We start from the raw sequence: 21,022 nt of genomic DNA on the forward strand, positions 1-21,022 counted from the left end.
CTTCTCCAATGTAAAGCCGGCCGGGCTTTAGACTGCTGCTAATGGCCAGGATACGGTCCTGAGCCTGCCTCCCTCCCTCCTTCCTCTCAGGGCCAGGGCACCGGCCGTTATTATTTTTCTCCTTTCAGGTGACAGCCCCAGCCAAGGCTGGGGTTTGCAACAGAACACAGGGCCCTTATTCCTGGTCAAGTGTTCCTTCCCTTGAGCTATTTCCCTTGCCGAGAATTCCACACTAGACTTCACTCAAGTCGGCCAGTGCCCTCTGTGGAGTGGACTTCCTCTGCTTTAGCCCCAGGGGCTGCATCAGCTGGAGTGCCCCATGCCCACATCAGTAACCTGCCTGTCCACGCGGAGCTCACATAGGCCCCTTGGAGCATGTGGTGCCCCCAGCTGGGAACTTGTTCTTCCCGGGGAAGCCAGGGGCCACTCCCCTCCTTCTAGAGTCTGCTCCCCAGTGTTCAGGAGACAAAAGAGCCCTTCAGTGGGAACAGGAAAGGAGGGACCAAAGCATTCTGTGGGCAAGATGTGTGCTGATTTTGACTAAACAGACAGACAGTCTAACAATCAGGGCCAACCAACAAGGCAAGTGGCTTGTATGTAGATTGCCTTTGAGCTGAGGCAGCGTGTCCACCCTCTGGGAGTGCTTTAGAAAAGATTCTTGTAGCAGCTGGGAAGTTAACATTCTTCTGTGGCTTACAACTTATTTTGTTGTTGTTGTTTAACAGATAATCATCCCTAATCCCTACGCCACTCCCCGGTCTAATGTGGGAGTTCACAGGGTCTCTGGATACAGAGTCCTTAAAGGAGTGGAACTGCTCTGAGGGAGGCAGGGCTGAGGCCAGGAGCTCCACCCACCCAGCCCACAGGTCTCCCCTGAACATCCATCACCCACTTGGAGATGCCTTCTATTTAGGAGGAACTTAGCTTGAAAATTCTCTGATGAGGAGATACAAGCCAGGTGATGAACAAAACCCTACAAACTTTAAAAGAAACATATAGATTCTTATTTGCAACCTTGTTTCCAGATGTAGCCCATATTTGGTGAGGGCTGTGGCACAATCTACCTCTCCTCTTTTTGTCCTCCACACACTCTCCCCCTCCCCTTCCCTCCCTCATATTCACCCTTGCCTCTGCTCTCCTACCCCAAACGCTCTTCCCTTTCCCCCTTTCCCCTCCCCTTCCCACAGCCCCTAAGGCACCAAGGAGGACCCTAAGGGTTCTTTGAAAACCATTGTCCTGAGGGAATTCTAAGAGCCCCTCTCTTAGGAATCTATAATTGATTAAGATTAACTTCCAGCCTGGGCAACATGGTGAAACTCTGTGTCTACAAAAAATACACACAAAAAAATTAGCCAAGTGTTGTGATGCACAGTCCCAGCTACTGGGGAGGCTGCTTGAGCCCGGGAGGTGGAGGCTGCAGTGATCTGAGATTGCACCACTGCGCTCCAGCCTGGGCGACAAAGCAAGACCCTGTCTCAAACAAACCAAACAACAACAAAAGATTAACTGAGTGGCCAGAAGTCACCCAATAAATTATTGTTGAAAGAATGAACAGAGCCAAGAAGAAGGAGGGCTAGCAGGGAGGGAGGAGACTGTGCAGTAGTGAGCACACTAGGCCTGTGGGCAGGTGTCTGGACAGGGGGAGGGAGGTTCTTCGTCTACTCACTCTCACCATCACACTTTGCCCAGCACTGTAGACACTGGTGGTTATGTGGTTGGCGGAGCACATTGTAGATGATCTGTGATATAGGGAGCCCTGAGATATTATGCCTGGCCTGGAAAGGCACTCTCTGGTTAATGGAACGTCACCTGCTATGGCTTAAGAGACTCTCACCATGTAACACAGAGAGGGATGACTGATTTTGATGGAATTTTAATGCCGTAAAATGTACCAGATATCAGCACCCACCAAGCAGATTGGCTTTTGGTAGCTCATATGTGCATTATTTGGGGGAGAGTAGCTGTATATAGCAGCAGTCAGATTCTCAAAGGGACCTGCACTGAGTCATGCAACAGTAGGCCTGGTGAGAGTGGGGATTTACCAAGAAAGGAGGTTTTCAGAAAGAGGGCCAGACCAGTCTCTCTTTGTAGATTCACTTTTTAGATCTGGACATCACTATCTGAAAATCCCTCACAATTCAATAGAGAATTTCTGCAAACACACACGTAAAGAACTCAAGAAATGCATTGTGCATTCAGTGCTGGCATTTTGGGGCACATGGGATCACTGGGAGACATGTGGTTAAGGAGCTTATTAACAACTGCACATTAATGACACCTCCAAACACCCAGATTCTTGTTACTAATCCGTTCCAAGCCCATCATCCTTGATTTTTTTTTTCTTTTTTTGACATGGAGTCTCACTCTGTTGCACAGGCTGTGGAGTGCAGTGGCGCAATCTCGGCTCACTGCAACCTCTGCCTCCGGGGTTCAAGTGATTATCTTGCCTCAGCCTCCCGAGTAGCTGGGATTACAGGTACAGGCCACCACGCCTGGCTAGTTGTTGCATTTTCTTTTTTAGTAGAGACAGGTTTCATCAAACTCCTGACCTCAGGTGGTCCACCCGCCTTGGCCTCCTAAAGTGCTGGGATTACAGATGTGAGCCACTGTGCCCGGGCCATCCTTGAGTTTTGAAAATCGACCTTAATGTTCTGTTCAGCCAGGACCCCCTCTTGGAGTTATGACTCTTATCCAGGTACTACCTTCTCATTCTCTTTTTTTTTTTTTTTTGTCTTATGTGAACTCCCTCTCCCTGCACAACGCCATTCTGACATTCTGGGGTTCAGTGACTTATTCATCCAAGTTTCCATGCATCCCATTCTCACATATCAAGACTTTAGAAACATAGTCTTCCAGAATATCTGCGTTGAAAGAGACCCTAGAGACCATCTTGTCTCTCCCCTCTCCCATTTTGTAAGTAGGCAAAGAAGCCCACAGAAGGGCAGGAGTTACTTACTCAAGCTCAAGCATCAGATTGGTGGCAAAGTCTGGACTCGAACCCAAATCTTCTGGATCCAAATCTGACCCACTTTCTACCACCTCGAGCTGTAGCTCCTCCAGGAACTGTGCCTCCTCCCCAAGCTCTGGGTCCTCCCCGAGTTGGGGTTCCTCCACGAGCTGGGGCTCCTCCAGCCTTTCCACCTTCATCTCACAGCTGCCCAAGCCTTGATTACCTGGCTGGGGATGCTTCTCTCCTTTCTTTTAGTACAGTGCGCTCTCACGCTCTGGCTCTCTCCTCTCTTGCTTGCGTTCTCTCCCTTTCTCTGTAGCTGCCGGGCTAGGGTGGGACAACTGGAAACTCTAGGCTTAGAAGAAAAAGTGCTCAAGGAGCCTCAGGGCCAGCCTGGGCTGGCTCGGCTGTGGGGGCGGGAGGAAATTCACTGTCCTGAGTGTCTTCAGGAGCTCCCAGGTCCTGAGGGAAGGCTGGAGCTCCTGGGGCAAGCGCTGCCCTCGGGATCTTCTGCCGAGACCGGGCCAGCTTCCTAAACTAACTCCCAGACTGAAGGGGAGGGCCGGATCCTCCGGGAGAGCCCAGACGGCGGCTCTGCCAGCCAGCCCCTGTGGTTGGAACTTTCAAAAAGACCAATGTTTCAGCAACTGATTTCTTTTCCAACCCGAACAGCAGGCCTTTCTGTCCCCCTTGCATGACTGTGGCTGTGGCATGCAGCCCCAGCCTAAGCAGAAGCAGGATTCCAGGGCTGGGGCTTCATAACACCCAAACCATTGGTCAATTCTATTAAATAAAATCAAATTTTAAAAAATCACCATTTTTGGCATCAGGTGTACCCAAAGCTGGTCTCTTGGCATGGAGATGTTGTGTACCTACTGGGATGGGATGCTGCACAGCCGTCTAGAGATGAGAAGTCGGAAGATCATTGGATCAGAAAATCAGGAGACATGGTTTCCCTTTGCAGCTGGTCACTAATTGGCTGTTTGGTTTGGGGCAGGTACACACCCCACATTGGGCCTCAGTTTCCTCATCTGTAATGGGAAAGGGTCAGGCAAATGGCTGAGAAAACTCCTACCAGTTCTGAGCCTCTGCGTCTCCAGCTAAGGTGCATGTGGAGGTACAAGGTGTGGTCACCAACCCTGAAAAGGGAGAGGCTCAGGAGCTTGAAGAGAACGTCCCCAGGCCCACTGTCCTCTGAGATCTTCCCCAGTTGCTAGCAATGCCAGTAGGGCAACTTTGTGCTTTCTGTGGGTTTTGATCTCTGGTAAAAATTTCAAAGTTTTCCACAGCTCCCTGCTCTCCCCTTCCTGAAGAAGGGAAACCAGAAGTGTTCTCAGTCATTTATACCTGCGTGTGAATGAAGAAAGTTGAGACAGCAAGCCTTGACAGGGAGAAAGCTTGCCAGGCTGGGTTTCAGGTGTCATCTGGCTCTGAGCAGAAGAGGGTATGTGAGTGACAGAGCAAGAAGAGGACTGGTGAGAGAAGGATTTCGTGAGAGAGGGAGGCAAGGCCAGCCAGATAAGGTTTTGTTCTGGTACCACATTTGACTTGGCTAATGCTAATAAAGAGACACTCAGTGCTTTCTAGGAGCGTCCTCTCACTTCACTTTCCCAACCACATCACCACCAATTTCTAGTAGTGGAAACTGAGGTCTAGAGAGATTGTCACTTGCCAAGGTCACGGTCTGTCAGTGGTATCTATTAGACGCAAAGCATCTGTGCTTCATGATCACATACTGGCTAATGTCCTCTGCTCCTTGGTGGCCTCTCCAGGGCCTTGTGAGGGCAGAGAAGCCCATCCTAGCTCCCCACAAGGGCTAGAACTTCCTGCCCCTCTGAAAGAGGGACAGGGAAAAACATAGTGGGACCCTATCTCTCTAGGATCCTGGCTCCCCAGGACTGGGCTCCTGCTCAAAGGCCCTGTGGCACACCTTGCAGCTAATACTAGAATATACCAGGAAAGCCTCCCACATTTAAAGAGGAGACGGAGGACGTAGAATTCTGGAGACATGGCCACTGCTGGGGGTCAATTTCAAGTGCAATTTTCACGCATTAGTTCTTTCTTCTCTTCACTGACCTCCATCCTATACACCTGGCAAGTGATGAGCTCTTCACAGTCTTCCTGATCCTGATTTTCAGCTGATGAGCCATTATGACCTTTGGAGAGTCACTCGCCTAAATCAAGGCTGCCTGATTTTGGCAGTGAGAAAATTTCCCTGCTCCTAATCTGACAGGGCTTCAATGAGCCGGAGGAGCTTCAAAATCCACATCTTAGGGCATTAGCAGTGACTGGGTTCATTTTGCCTTTCTGCTACTGATTTTTGGGCAAGAACCACTCACAGCGGGGCACTTGCAGTGCCCCATGTCTTTACATAATGAATTTTCTTTTGTGGATTTTCTAATTCTGGGTGAAGTCCCCTTAGCCTGTGTTCTCCTGACTTCCTGCACTTTTCCTTCATTACCATCAATTGTAATGATGTTGCTATTTGTGTAATTACTATTTGATGTCTGTCTCCACCACCAAATTGTAAGTTTCCTGTGGCAGGGATCCTACATGGTTTGTTGTTTGCCACTGTACCCTTTGTATTCAATTTGTATCCCCTATGTCTAATCTTGTTTGTGTGCATGAAGAGGAAAACATTCTCCTCTGCAACAAGTACTTGGGGTGGGCGGCCTTACTCCAATGCCCCCAGCAGAGGAGTGTGCTCTAAAATTGTTAAAATGTAGAAGATGGGGGGCCCCCTTGAGACTAATTTATCCAGGAGACAAGAGAGCTGAAGGATGATAGAAGGGGCCCTACCAGCTCCTCAGTCCATTCTCCCACACTATTCCAGTTACAGGAGAATGTATGCTAGTTTTACTGACTTATCTCCAACGGAAATTTCATTGACATTTTTATTATAAAAGTATTTTCATGAAAACACCTTCACCTTTCACACATACACTTTCTTTTTTCTTATAAGCACCTGGTCTTGACCCCTTTGCTTTCCCCACCTGTCTGTCCACTTCTGACCATGGTCCTTATAAAACCAAGACTCTCACACTTTTATCCAATTCTTTATCGCTACTGTCATCAGCTTCCCCATATGTATAAATTACATACAACATCCCTTGGTAATTTTGTCCAGATCCTCTGAATGCTTGTAGTCAGGAAGTTCTTTCTGCTATCTAATCTCAATTCTTCATGCTACAATGTAGGCCTGTTTCCTCTTGTTCTCTTCCCAGCGTGGTTGGGAAACAGCTAGTCACCATCTCTGAGTTGTGACTTTTCTTATATTTGCTTTAAAAAAAAAAAAAAAAAAAAAAACCTGCACATGTACTTTTTTTTTTTTTTTCTGAGATGGAGTCTTGCTCTTGTTGCCCAGGCTGGAGTGCAATGGCACGATCTCGGATCACTGCAACCTCCGCCTCCCCGGTTCAAGCGATTCTCCTGCCTCAGCCTCCTGAGTATCTGGGATTACAAGTGCCCACCACCACACCCAGCTAATTTTTGTATTTTTAGTAGAGACGGGGTTTCTCCATGTTGGTCAGGCTGGTCTCGAACTCCTGACCTCGTGATCCACCCGCCTTGGCCTCCCAAAGTGCTGGGATTACAGGCGTGAGCGACTGTGCCCGACCCGTACTTTTCTTATATTTGAAGACTGACCTCTCTTCTTGCTCTCTACCACCTTCCACCCCACCCTTAAACTTCTTGTAGATCAATAATCTTAGTTCCTTTAGCTTTGCACCACAGGTCCCTAGAGTCTCGTGTTTGCCTCCTGTTGGCTAAACAAGTCCTGTTGGCCTTTTCCTGACACTTCACAATCAGATTCCCTTGGATCACACTGGGCTGTTAGCTATCACCTGCCTTGCCATTGTGGAGGGCAGGTGATACTCACCATTTGAGACACGGGCTACCTCAACACTTTCTGGGGCCCCTTGATCAATTTATTTGTCATTCCCAGAAGAAAGTCTAGCCTCCCTCCCCTTCTGCATTCAGGCTGTTTTTCAGCCTGGACAAATATCTGATATTTGCAGCCCAGAAAATTTACACCTTGGGCCCCAGAAAGGAGTGCAGCCTGAAGCTCTGTGCCCCACTGCCTCTGTACAATGAGAAGCATTCCTAACTCAGAAGGAAGCCCGCAAAGGGAAAAGAAAACCCAGACAACCCCCCATTTCTTTTTCCTTTACAGTAAATAATTTACAAAAACAAATTTTCCTTCCCACAGGCTATACCCACTTTATCACTGGTCCCCAGGGCTAGCCTTTACACATTTCCATACTGTCATGGACTATTTTTAGCAAAGGATGACATTAAATACTAGTTACCCCATGAGCTTCAAACTCATCTCTTCCTCTTGTCAGAAAATTGTCAGTCCTCCCCTTTGGGACCTGCTGGCTACTCATGGCCTAGAGATATTTCCAGGGGTGTGAGAACTACCTACATGGTATGGCTTCAGTGGTTCCTCAGAAAGTCTTCTATCTGAAAATATCACCTTCGGCCTGGGTCTGATTATTAGAATTTCAGTGCTAGAGACTCATTTCTTTAGCTCAAATATAACTTCTCCAGGAAGGCTTTTGTGACCTTTTGTTAAACTCTTTGACAGAAGTCTATTCCTTTTGTCTCTTGGCATCTAGTTTGTAACTATACTTCATTAGCGTGACTATCTGGTTAATGCCTGTCTCCCCCACTCCGTTGACTGTTCTATGACAGCTTTCGTGTGTTTCCCATTATATCCCCAGTACCTGCCACCGAGTCTGGCACCTGAAAGTGTGCAATGAATATTTGTTATTGACTGATGCTATTCATGAACTTAAACATGAATTCTCCAGAGTACTGGTGGGAAAGGATGTGGGCACAGGTGTGTCCAAGACACTAACCTGGGGAGAGGGTCCCAGAGAGTGAGGATGGAACGTTGACCATGAACAACACCTTTCTTCCCCGGTTTACCTGAGACTGCTTTCTTTTGCCACCCTGGTTCTGTCTCCCTTCCTGTCAGCTTGAAGCTTCTTACCTTTCTCAACCCTACCCTGAGGTTTCATTTATAGGGTATCTGGGAAATGGGTTTGACCAAGGTGCAAACAAGGTTAAAATGCCACCCTGCAGGGCCATCAGCAACTTTTTTTTCCAGAGAGACTTGGGTGGATTATCTATATATTCTCGTGGTAGCACCTTGACACACCCCTGCTTCTGTTACCCACCTCAGAAGGGACCTCGTGGAGACTGAAGCCAGAGATGCACAGATAGGAAGCCACAGCCCCCAGGCTCCTCTGGTGCCCACCCTCGACTGCACCCCTTGGTTCTACCCTGCTCAACTCTTCTTGTTCTGCTGGGCTTTCTCCAGGATAAGGGGGAGGTGCCTCCCTATTCCCAGGCCCTGAAGGCCTCTGCCTCCCCAGGGCTAGACTAGGTTCCCAAGGAGAGGGTACTAGGGTCCGGCTTGCCCTATGTCAGAGAGGGGCAATGAGGGGAGGGCCAGAGTGGGCCTTTCTCTCTTGATCCTGAATCAATGGTGACTCCAGGTTCCAGCCCGGAAGGAATCAAAAGTGTCCCCACCCCAGGCCATCCCCTTCCTACTCAAGAGCCCTGCTGGACTAGCGAGGTTCTCCTCCCCTCTCCCAATCTGAAAGCCCTGCTGCTTTCCATCGTGCCAAAGCCAACCCATTCTTTCAGGCTCTGCTGGAAGCTGCCGCCATAAAGAGACTCTCCCTTCCTAGTTTGCTTTGGCACCATCCAAACTCTAGACCTGCGGACCCCGGGAGCAGTAAGCTTGAGGCCTTTCCTTTAAGGAGCAGGAGGCTGGACTCGGTTTGCAAAGGCCTGCGGTCATGCCAGTGCTTTGTTCCCCACTGGCCTTGGGTGCAGCTGCTCCACTCCTTCCTGCTATACCCTCAGCTCCTCAGGGCCCTGGTCCTAGCCTCTGACGTCTCCTGTGTCCTCTACAGTGATTAGCAGGATAGGCATTCAATAAATCCTTAGTCGGTACTCAATACATAGCAGGCCCTTGGTCAATAAATGATGGATTGATTAATTGAAGTGCTTGGTCGCTTTGGTACAAGGCCGAATGAGGTGCTGCCATCATTCATCTCTCTGTGCACCTGGGCAGGCAGATTATGTTGCCTTAAAACTGAGCAGTTCTTTTTCTTATTATTTATTATTTCTTTGTTTTGTTTTCTTTGTTTCTTTTTCTTTTTTACTGCTACAGCCTATGAACCAAAAAGGCAGAGGGGATAGGGAGAAGAAAGGGGCTGGAAGCCTGGGAGGAGTCCCACAAAGGAAAATTCTGCATCTCCATCTCAGGTCCCCTAATTTTCACTGGATTTTGTGATCTGGGGGACTAGGGATGCCAAGCTCTTCTGAGCCCTGAGATGGTAGTCTTGAGCTTGTCCAAGAACTTATGAGTCAGCTTTGGATACAAACCATGCCTGCTGGTAATTCCCACACCACCTTTTTGACTTTGTATCCCTGTTTCTCCTCTCTTTCTTGGAGTGGAGAGCAGTGTCCCCACCTACTCACGGCCTGTGAGCCATTTACCTGATGGCAACACATGTGAGACAGGCTGGGGAAAAGACAAAGGAAGAGAAGAAGAGGAGCAATTGGTTCAGTCGCAAACCTTGAGCTAGTGGAATATTAGATTGATGGGGGTATTCTGTGCTGTAGATAGTCACATTTGTTATTAGAGAAACCTGTCATAGAATCTGGCAATACTGACTTCACTGGGGGCTCAGTTCCACTAAGCCGGTAATGTAATTTTCTGAATAGGCCAGGCAGAGAGCTAAGAATCACTGTGAATTCAGGTCAACCTGAGGACTTTGAGACTTCATGGAGCATGGACTGGGAATTGGCTCTTGAAAGGCCTTCCTTTAAACAGCTCCTCCACCTTCCGGTAAACCCCCTCCAGCTTCCGGTAAACCCTTTCACCTGGTGTCAGTCAGCCTGGAGTTTCCGCCCTCCCCAACAACTCCCCCCACCCCAACCCACCCAATAGTTTCTGAACCAACAAGCAGATACAAAAGGAAGAGGGACTTCTGCGACCTGTTCTGGGGCCTATCCATGCACCACACAGTTTCTTTAGCAGTGCATTATCAGATGATAGTAGGTTCCTCCCTGCCACCTCCAAAATGCTTCAAGCCAAACCAAGTCCACTCCAGCTTGCCTGTCTGCTTACATTTACTGCTGAGTGTGGAGGCTGAGTGTGGGACCGGGTCAGGCTTTGCAGCCTGGCATTTGCTTCTGAGCAGACTGCTTGCCTGACACTGGGGAGAGTAGGCTTTTCCTTGGGAAGTATGATGAGCTTGACTTGGACCCCCAGCAGGCTTCCAAATGCCTGCCCCCAGGGAAGCTTACCACTGAGCAAGCAGAAGTGTGATGCCTCAGTAACCTGGCTCTGTTACATAAGACATGCTAGTTATGAGTCAGGGCCCTCAGGCTGGCCTAGGCCCAGCCTAGTCTGGAAGTGAGGCTAAACAGCAGCACCGAAGGAGGGGTGTCTTGGGAGTGGGGTAAGCCAGGAAGGAGCTGCTGGAGTCGCTTCCTTTCCTCTCACTTCTCACCCCCTTCTTCCTTAGGGATAGCTCTAGCCAATCACCAGCCTAGATAGCATGGAGCGGGAATCCTGGCCAGACCCCTAAGCTGTGAACAGCTGCTCTCCATCTCCCCTGAAGAGAAGATTAGAAGAAGTGGGTTGAATACTCAAGCCTATTCTGTGAGTAAAGTCTTCCTTCGAGGAAGGATGGGGAAGGTCCCTGTGTGCTCTGTCCATAGGCAGGGGCCCGATTTCTGGCTGGACCTATTTGAGGAAAGTGGCTCCCAGGAGAGGAGGGCCAATGGTGAGCCTGGATCATCAGTGATCCAGCCTGCTTCCAGCTCTTGTTTTCCCTTGGGCTAGTGTCTGCACAATGGGAAGCTTCCCATTCAGTCTTCTGTGCTGGCTGGGATCTTAATGCCTCTTATGCAGTTTCCAGAAGGGCCACAGCTACTTTGGGGCAGGAATTTTCAGCTGGAAGGTACAAGTGAACTTGCCTTGCCTACTGATAAAATTCCCTCCTGCCTGGAATAGAATCGAGAAAAGCTTGCTTTCTGCTCTCACAGATCGCATCTTAGCCCCACTCCAACTCTAGTTAAGCTGGATTTCAGCATGGTAGACAGTGGCCTCCAAAAGACATTTTCCCTGACCTGACTCTTCATCAAACCTAGCTTGCCCTGAAACTGGGATCTAGCCTTCTGGCCTTCATGGGGCTCCTCCTAGCCCATGGGATTCGATGGAGGGCCTTTTCTGCCAAAGCTGTGGTGCTACAGCAATGCCCTAACCCTTGTCCCATTATTGCAGACTTTGGGACAGCACAGTATGTTCTGGGCCATTATTGCTCTCTTTATTTAAAAGGAAATTTCATCTTTCTGACCCCTGTGGTCATGGACTGCTCTCCCTTGAGTTCACTGAGCACACAAAATACCCCATCAAATGAACCCATGTTTTAATCTCAACTTAGCACATTGGTTTCTCCAGGGCTCAAAAGGCTATTGCACGACACCAACCAATTTGTTATATAAACCCAGCCAGCCATGGCAGATTATGGCTTTACAGTTATCTCTAGGGATGGCTTACATAAGAAGAAGAGAAAGTTCAGGTAGGAGCAGAATCACGATGAGCAAACAGCGCAACAGCCACCACCAGGTGCAGACATGGCCAACCTCATTCCTCCCAACCAACCCACCCACCAGGTGGGGGCAAGAACTCTGCAGGGTTCCATCACCCAGGATGCCTAGAGGTCTTGGCAGTCTTGGCTAGATACATCCATCTCCATTTTACCCAGACTCCCTGGTCTTCAGGACCTGATCTGGAAAGGAGCCAACCCTCTACCCGGAATGGAGAGCTTGTTGGATTATCTGCAAGTGCAAATATAAGAGGAGTGTTAACCTTCTCTTCAGGCAGGGAAGAAAACTAAGGTCACCCTGGAAAGCATTATTTACTGAGGTGTGGACTCAGTAAATAATAGTCCACTCCTGGCAAAAACTGAGGAGTAGATGAAATTCAAGCTCTGTACTTCCCACCTTTCTTTAAGAGCATGAACTTTCCAAACAGATCTTTTGAACTCTCATGCTGTCCAGGCCCTGTGCTATAACAGCCCAAGCTAGGCCTTCCATGGGCTCCAGCCCCATCTCTCTACCTCTCTCCTCCAAAGTTGGCTTTGCCACATTTCAGTCCCATAAGACCCTATTCCCAGTTGGCTATCACCATGACCGGAGGTCTGATAAACAAATTCATACAAAGTAGTTAATGGCAAGTAATGGTGTCACATGTTACTCTTTAAAAAGGTACACTAGACCTTGGCCATTCATGAGAGATACACACTAAAACTTTTGCCAGTCTCCAACTCATGGATGCAATCTCTAAAGCATGCTATTTCCCCCATAAAAAGTCTATTCCCAGGCAGCACCATCACTTTGCGAAACTTTGTAGCTTTCTCTTCATTGTAATCACTAGCACCAGCAGCTGGCTTAGAGAGGGAGCATTCTCCTCAAGGAATGCCCTGAGACATTTGCTCATTTTATGACAGGTTCCTACATATGTGTGGACTATGAGCAGTAGACCACAAAATTGTGTTGAAAAGTAGGCGCTGGGCAATGCCACTCCTAGGTATACACCCCAAAGAATTAAAAGCAGGGACTTGAACAGATACTTGTGCACCAGTGTTCATAGCAGCATTCTTCATAATAGCCAAAAGAGGGCAACAACCTAAGTGTCCACTGAAAGATGAATGGATAAGCAAAAGAGGTATATCCGTACAATGGAATTCTGTTCAGCCATAAAAAGAATGAAGTACTGATACGTGCTACAACATGGATGAACTTTAAAACATGTTGAGTGAAAGAAGCCAGACACAAAATATTGTATGATTCCATTTATATGAAATATCTAAATAGGCAAATCCATAGAGACAGAAAGTAGAATAGGGGTTACCAGGGGGTAGTGGGAGGGGAAAATAGGGAAACGGTGAGTTATTCTTTAATGGGTACAGAGTTTTTGTTTGGGATGATAACAAAATTTTCAGAATGATAATGGTTGCACAACATTGTTAATGTACCTAATGCTACTGAATCATACACTTAGAAATGGTTAAAATGGCAAATTTTATGTTATATCTATTTTACCACTATATATATATGTACTATGTACAATATATACATATAATACATCTCTCTCTTTCTCTTTCACACACACACAAACACACACACACACACACACACACACTAGTAGATGTGGGGTAGGGCAGCAGGCTCACTCATTGGTGAAAGGACTGGTCCCCACATACTAACCTGCTTGCACATGTGATTCACATCTGTGCCTCAGCAAAAAGACAGTTTCTTACCAGTTGAGTTCTCATGAAGTACCCAAACCATGAATGTTAAGTTTGCAAATGCATTTGTGCTTTTAATGGAGAATGTCCCTTAATCCAAGAATGCCTATTCTTTGTCAGACCACTAGGCACTCAGGAAATAGTTATTTTAAATTACTTTGGGCTATGAAAGGACTTTTGAAGCTTGATACCAAAAGCAAAAATCACAAAGGCAAAGAATGACAGGCTTAACCACACAGAAACCCAAAACCGCTCTACAGCAAGTAACTCCATCCTCAAAATCAAATGGTAAATTAGTTGACAATGGGTTGCAATCTCTAATACAGGGTTTCTCACAGTGTGGTCTACATACCAGCGGTGCTCTGGGAGAGGAATTTTAGATGGTACATGGACAGAGAACTGAATCTTAAATAGTATGAACACAGGCACTGCAGCAGGCAGCCACTCAAATCATGCCGAGAGTGTGGCCACCACCTCAGAAGCCAGGTCCAGGAATATACATTATGAAATTACTTGTTCTGAGACTCACTTAGAGAAGCACAAATAATTTTTTGCACAAATTTTTCTTGTAAACCTGATCTCTGAATCTATATCCTTCCCCTTTGTTACTATATTAATAGGGGATATTAAATGAATTAGCACACATAAAGCAATTAGAAATGTTTGCTATTTTTATCATTTTCTGAGCATTTATGTATGGGAACCAGTTGGGGCCAGGTCAGAAGCTTAAAGGTGGAATCCTAGGGTTTTTAGAGCTGGAAGGGAAATCGGATTCAGAGTATTTCAGACCACACTAGCCAGGTATGCTCTGGGGTCAAAGGTAGAACAGAGCTGATTAAGAGGTTTTGGGTAAAATCTTAGAAAAAAATTTGAGGTTACAGCAACAACAATCACAACAAATACTGCCAAAGCTCCCATTACAGGTTGTTATACTTTACAGGTCAGAAAAATTAAGGAAGGCTCTTCAAATGTCAACTTGGGAAGCTTTTTCATATGCTACGTTTGAATTGGAAACTTCTGCTGTTTGCCCAGAATATTCTATCTCCCTCCTAAGTTTTCCAGTATAAGAAACATATTCAAATGACAAGGGGGAAGTCCCCTAACAACAGGGTGACCAACCATCCCAGTTTCCCTAGGACTGTTCTAGTTTGAGTACAGGCAGTCCAATGTCCCAGGACAGGGATGGTTGGTTTCCCTACCTAATAAGGACATTTTGACCATTTGGAAAGGTTCTGAGCTCACATTTACCTCTGCTTCATAGACAATTCTTAAGTGTTCCAAGAATTTCTTTAGCATTAGTTTAGTTACTGAGTGTTCTTAACAATTCTTTCTTCATAGACAATTCAGGCTCTGCTCTTCATTGTGAGGCATTGGGCAAGATACTTAATTTTTTCCAAGCCTCAATTTCCTTCTTTATAAAATGAAAATGGGTGATAATAGTACCCATTTGGTCGGGTGCAGTGGCTCATGCCTGTAATCCCAGCACTTTGGGAGGCTGAGGCTGGTGGATCATTTGAGATCAGGAGTTCGAGACCAGCCTGACTAATATGGTGAAACCCCGTCTCTGAAAAATACAAAAATTAGCCGAGTGTGGTGGCGTGCGCCTGTAGTCCCAGCTACTGAGGAGGCTGAGACAGGGGAATTGCTTGAACCCAGGAGGTGGAGACTGCAGTGAGCTGAGATCGTGCCACTGCACTCCAGAGCCTGGGCGACAGAGCAAGACTCCGTCTCAAAATAAATAAATAAATAAATAAATAAACAAACCCATTCCAAAGAGTTGATGTAAATATTAAATGAGATTATGCAGATACATTGTGAATGTTCAAGAAGTGTTAGTTATTAATCTATTATGGTTATTAGTTACATAATACAAGATTGAAGGGATGGTGTTTAAAATACACTTCTTCCCCAACCCAATTGTTTACAGGTACCATTTACATACCAACAGGCTGCATGCCCATTCTCACTGATTCGTATGTATATACACAGCACTATCAGGACTTCCATCAGGCTATGAGAGTTACTGCATGTGGTTAAAACGGAAGGAAAACAACTTTTAAACATTAATAAGGATTTTCTAGCACAGCATAAAGTTGTAAAATCTTTACAAGGGACCACGTCAATATTTAAGTAGTCATCCAACTAAAGAAACCTTTATTGAATATTGGCTGTATAACTAAAAGCCAAGGGAAAACCAAGCAAGTAAAACACAGCCCTGCCCTCAAATTGCTTATACTCTTGTGTTCCAAGGAAACCAAGAACGAAGCTGGGAGCCAGGGACAGGTCAAAGCAGACAAACCAGATGTAAATCAAGAATGTGCCCTGCCCTTCTTCCTAAAAATATAGGAGCCCTCTTGGCAGAGGAATGGACTGCAGGAGGAGGGGTGGGAGACTAGCTTCTCCAGCAGGAGAGGCCTTGAAAGTTGACAAAGGAAAAAAGCAGCCAACAGGAACCTGAAATGTCAAATCATTAAATTGAATAGAAGTAAAAACGATGGCTGAAGTATGATGATAGAAACCCAGGGAATTTAATGAAGTAACAAGGGATATGTTCACTTAGGAGAAGGCTGTCTACCCCAGATATTGGAGAAGCCCCATGACCAGCAATAATGGTCTTCTAGTTTGCTAATGAGCGTGTCATACTGGGCAAAACCTAAACCGAATTCAGAATCCCCAGTCTCTAAGGTCCCAATTGTCAAGGAAGACAAGAGGTGATCAGTGGCTCATGCCTGTGATCCTGGCACTTTGGGAGGCTGAGGTGGGCGGATCGCTTGAGCCCAGGAGTTCGAGACCAGCCTGCGCAACATGGCAAGATCCCATCTCTATTAAAAAAAATACAAAAATTAGCTGGGCATGGTGGTGTGTGCCTGTAGTCCCAGCTACTTGGGAGGCTGAAGTGGGAGGATCGATGGAGCCCGGGAGTTTGAGGCTGCAGTGAGCTGTGATCATGCAACTGCACTCCAGCCTGGGTGACAGAGTGAGACTCTGTCTCAGGAAAAAAAATAAAAATAAAAATAAATAAAAGCAAGAGAATGCTTTGTCCTCTTAGAACTATAAGACTGTTACCACAGGACCCTGTTACTCCCCAGCCTTAGCGAAGGCTGAGAGCTTGCTGGTTAGCTCCTCATTGGTTTTGAACGCTGAGAGAGTTGCTCTGATCGAAGGAGGCAGGGTGCTCACATAAACCTTTCCTACAATTTGCGCTTCTCCCTCAACCAATACCTATAACGCCACCCCCCTACATCTCCACCCTGTAGCATTTCCAGGCTTTGCCGAAAACCAAGAGTCAATAAACTCGTATTAGTGGAGTAGATGACAAAGGAGGTATTCCCTTTCCACAAACCCAAACAACCAGGATGCTCCCGAGGTGTGGCAGAAGTAAACACTTTGATCTCAGGCTTTTAGCCTCACACTTCCCTCACCCAGGTTTGACCCTCCTAGGCCCAGAACCAGAGGAAGCACCCCCTCTCACACTTTCCTAAAGCCTGGAGTGGCAGTTTCTCTCCCAGTTGAACAAATGCAAATGCTACAAGCGCTCTTTCCAGGTTTTTCTACTACCCCTCCCCCACTGCCACTCTCCAACAGAGACAGGTGGGATCCTTAGGAGCCTGTTAGGGCTTTCGCTCGGCAGGATTTCAGCGTCTGTGGGCTGAATACACTTGTAGTAATCTTTCACTAGAAATGAAGATTCCCTCGAAACCTTTCTGCTAGCAGCCTGGTTTATTTTATTTTATTATTTTTAAAAATCCAGCCTGGTTTATTTTAGACAATGAGATAATTTGATGCCTAAAGTGAAATAATAGATGAGAAAGGGCTTCAATGGTGTCAAAAATGCCCGAGGAATACGACTTGTTATAATAACACTAACGAGGTTAGCGGCCCTGCTTGTCTTGCCCAGAATCACTGGGGCTGGGCTGAGGGGGAGGCGATGGTGGATTTGTCTTGGGGCAAGGGAGGCAAAACTGCTCTCAGCATTAAGTGAGAATAGCGCCTGCCTTTCTCGATTACTTTTTAAATTTCCTATTTGAGCCTGCTTGCATTCCAAATATTTTGTAGGTGCTCAGAATTTCTTATCACTTTGGGCACATCACCTGCCTACAACCTAGAATCTCAGAGCTAAAAGGAACCTTAGAGAGACTAGAGAGGTCAGGCGACTTGCTCAGGCTCATACAAACAGGTGAAGCCATAACTTGTACCACAACCCAGGTCTCCCACAGTGGCGATGTCTTTCTCTTACATAACCTGTGTTGTTGAGCAAGAATAAATCCTCCCTTATACATTCACACACACATGCTGGTGCCCTATCCTGATGGCGCTAAGGACACTAAATCCATGGCTGGGTTTCCTGATGTTGTCTGCCCTGCCTCTAAATTGCCTCAGTTGTTCCCAGAGACTGGTTCTTGCCAAAGTGTCTCAAACTGAAGGACAGCAGCTGCCTTGGGTCTTCCCATTGTGTTTTTTCCCTCCCTTGTTCTCTCCTTGCCTCCCCAGCAGGATTTCTAGAAAGCTTGACCGGTACTCCAATACACGCCTGCAACGACATGGATTCATCCGCCCTCCTGCCACACATAGTTCTTGAGGCACTCAAGATGTCCTAGGGTGGTCTCTGGGGTTGCGCTTAGCTTACATTTGAAATTTAAGGCTGTGATCCATGGAGGAGGCGAATCCCTCCCATCCAGAGGCTCAAGAAATTCTCACAAGTCTCTGATTTTTAAAAATTTCCCCCTCCCCATCTCCCTCTCCCACCACCAGCAGTTTAATTTGTCTTGACATTTTGCTTGCCCTCACTGTCAGTCAGGGGCACTCAGTAATTTTAAAGCCCTTGTAGTTTCAATCTGATTTTGCACATTTGAGATGGGCTTTTGAGAAGGGTAGAACTTGGAACTCAAGAAGACCCCATGGCAGAATCTCCAAAGGGGCTATGGAAATGTATGCTTTTGAGGAGGGGATACTTTCAGCTACCTCCAAACCATCTGGGGTCTGCCCACCTTCTAGGCCCCAACGTCCCCATCAGAAAGCCTTTGCAGGCACCTTTCAGAATAGGGCTTGCACCTGCCAGGCCTCTCCTCAGCTCCGCGGTACTCCAGGCAACCTCAAGGTCCAGTCACTGCAGCCTGAGTCAGACCTCCCCAGTACCCCTCCTGAACTTCCTAGTTGCCCCTTTTGCCAGAGGCGAGGGTGCAGCAGAGGCTGGTGGGAGCAAGGACCGAGTTGCCGCCGTGTGCCGAGCCACCCACCTGTGGAAGAAGAGCAGGATGGAGAGCATGGTCTGGTCGATGTTGCGGTTGCAGATGCCCTCGTTGATCAGGTAGCAGGGGTCCCGCAGCACCGGCTCTAGCGAATCCTGCCGCATTATGCTGTTGAGCTTGTCGGTATTGAGGTTCTCAAAGACCAGCTTTTCCTGCAGCTGCCGAAAGTTGCTCACTGTAGGGCTGCCCGGGTTGTTGTTCTCCCCGCTGCTGCCTCGCTGGAGCCCGCTCCGATGGGCCAGGTCCAGGCAGCAGTTGCAGCAGTCGAGGCCGACAGGTGAGCGGCAGTCGAGCTTGGACTGGGCCATCTTCTCAGGCTCGGAGGTCGCCTGGCCTGCGAGGTCAGGGGCGGCTGGCAGGTGCGCGCCCACCGGGCTGGCCTGAGGGGACTCCAGGGTGCCTGGAAAAGACAAGCTGTGAGGAAAAGAGTTGGAAATTAGCGCCTAAAGCCAGCCACCCTCGGCTCGGCCCCCTTCTGGCTGTACTGCTCCGGGTGCGAATAGAAACAGCTGGACAAACAGCTCCGAGCGGATCCTTCGGGCTCACTTCCTCCTCTTCCTCCTTCTCCTCCCCCTCCTCTTGAGGCCGGGGCCGCCCCCCTGAGGTGCCACACGCGGCCCCAGCGCAGTCCCAAGTTTCCCAAGTGTGAGCGGGGATTGGGGCGGACCTGTGGAGGCAGGAAGGGCGGGCAGCAGGGCAGAGGGAGAGCCAGGGCGCGCCCTTGCTCCCTCCCTCCTTGGCTCCCTCCCTCCCCGGTTTGCAGGCTCTCAGGCTCTCGGGCTCCCCTGGGCTGTGACGGCTGAGCGGTGGCAGGAGCTGAGAGCGAGTGAGCTAGTGAGCGGTCTGCACGCCCGGGAGTCAGCACTGGGATATGACAGCATGTAAATTACCCTAGAGGGGACGGCGGAGGACGCTCCTCCGCCGCTTCTCCGGCTGGCGGGTGGGGGCCCTGAGCGGGCTGGATCCTGCCCCTCCACCCCTCGCCCCACCCCTCCCGCACCCTTGTGCCCTGGCATCCACGCTGCCGCTCGCACCCTCGCCCGCACTCCTGGGAGCCGGCCCGGCTCTCACTCTCTCGGCGAGCCGGACGCTTCGGTTCAGGCTCTTTCAGCGCTCATGGCGCATCCTCCGCCAGAAATACTCACGCAGCCCACCCGGGCTGCCGTGCCCCCTTAGTGGCCCTGTCTCGCGGGGCTCGAGCTCGGCGTGAGGGCAAATGTCTCTAGTCTCACCTCGAATGGGTCCCCCTACAGAAGAGACGACGCCCTCGAGAGTCCCAAGTGTTGTAGCCTTAAACTGCCGCCCTCCAAAACCCCCCTTTTCCTGGGGGGGCGGGCCGTGCAAGGAGAGCGGTTGCCCCTGCAGAGAGTCAGAGAGTGCCAGGCACACATTAGGAGTACCCAATAAATGCCGTAAGCAAAACTCACAGAAGCACGCTCAAACTCTCCTCAGTTTCTGTCTCTTTCTTCTTACTTAACGATATCGTCACCTCCTTTCCCCAGCTCGCTGTGTCCTCTCTTCCCTGAACCCCTCAGAGGCAGTCTCTGTCCCGGCTTCCCTCTGCCCCTTCACCGTCTCTCCTCAATCCTCCCCTTCCTTCTCTCTGCTCTTCTGCTTCCACTCATTCCACTATTTCCCTTATTTTTTCTCTTTTCTTTACCCATTTCCTCTACTTTCTCCCCCATTTCCATTCTTTTACCTTTCTTTCCTTATTTCTTTTCTCCTTTTCTCTATTTCCTCATTTCCCCTTTCTCCCCTTTCCTCTTTTTCTCTCATTTTTCTCCCACCCCCCCGCCATTTCCCTTATTTTATTTTCCCCTCATTTCTTACTTCAGCACCCCGTCTTTTTCCTCACTTCACTTACCTTCTCCTATTTCTCCAAATTTGTTCTCCTTCTCCTTTTCTGAACCTCACCTGCCACCTTAGTTGATCTCGGTCTGTCGTTACCCTTTCAATAGATGTAGCGATTCCACGTTCACAGGCCTGAGGGGTGTGCCCCAGCTCTGTAAGATGGAGGGATATTCTGGGTGGGCAAGTGGTGGGTTTCCAGGGTGTTTCAGGACTCAGAGACTTAGAATACTTTAAATGTGTAGGATTAAATAATTATTAGTGTCTGAAAAAACTAAACTTTTCATGACGTTCAGTTTTCACGTAAAACTGACTTACATTTCAGTCAGTACTCCCCACCCCCCATCGGCCCCTTCACTCACAAGTCCGGCCTTTGAAATAGAGCGGCATATACTGCCATCTAGTGTCCAAGACATTGAACGTTCTCTGCCTGCGTCACAGAAGTTCGGAGAGGCACCAGAGGTGCCCCCTGGTGGAATCCACAGTGCATTGGTTCTAAGAGTAGCAGGGAAGAAGTGTAGGAGGCGGAGCTGCTACACTAAGAGAGCTCTGTGGCCAAGCTAATAGGCAGGAACACGCTCCTACACTAAGAGAGCTCCAGCTAATAGGCAGGAACACGCTCCTACACTAAGAGAGCT

General features: G+C 48.3%; 1 protein-coding gene across 5 annotated transcripts in view; it reads right to left on the reverse strand.

The window, feature by feature from the left end:
• TSC22D3 (TSC22 domain family member 3) overlaps positions 1 to 20,800 on the reverse strand; it is a 64,176-nt gene extending 43,376 nt beyond the window's left edge. Inside the window, exons 1-4 of one of the 5 annotated variants that reach the window (XM_054543969.1) lie at positions 20,747 to 20,774; positions 20,401 to 20,539; positions 19,769 to 19,895; positions 18,525 to 18,950 (exon numbers count right to left, since the gene is read on the reverse strand). In XM_054543969.1, coding sequence (XP_054399944.1) covers positions 18,525 to 18,844 — 320 coding nt within the window. In that variant the 5' untranslated portion in view covers positions 18,845 to 18,950; positions 19,769 to 19,895; positions 20,401 to 20,539; positions 20,747 to 20,774. The other 4 variants (XM_054543967.1, XM_054543968.1, XM_054543970.1 and 1 more) reach the window with 4 other exon arrangements.
• Positions 20,801 to 21,022: the final 222 nt, after the last annotated feature.

Source organism: Pongo abelii, chromosome X (genome assembly GCF_028885655.2).
Source record: "Pongo abelii isolate AG06213 chromosome X, NHGRI_mPonAbe1-v2.0_pri, whole genome shotgun sequence".
Taxonomy (NCBI): Eukaryota; Metazoa; Chordata; class Mammalia; order Primates; family Hominidae; genus Pongo; species Pongo abelii.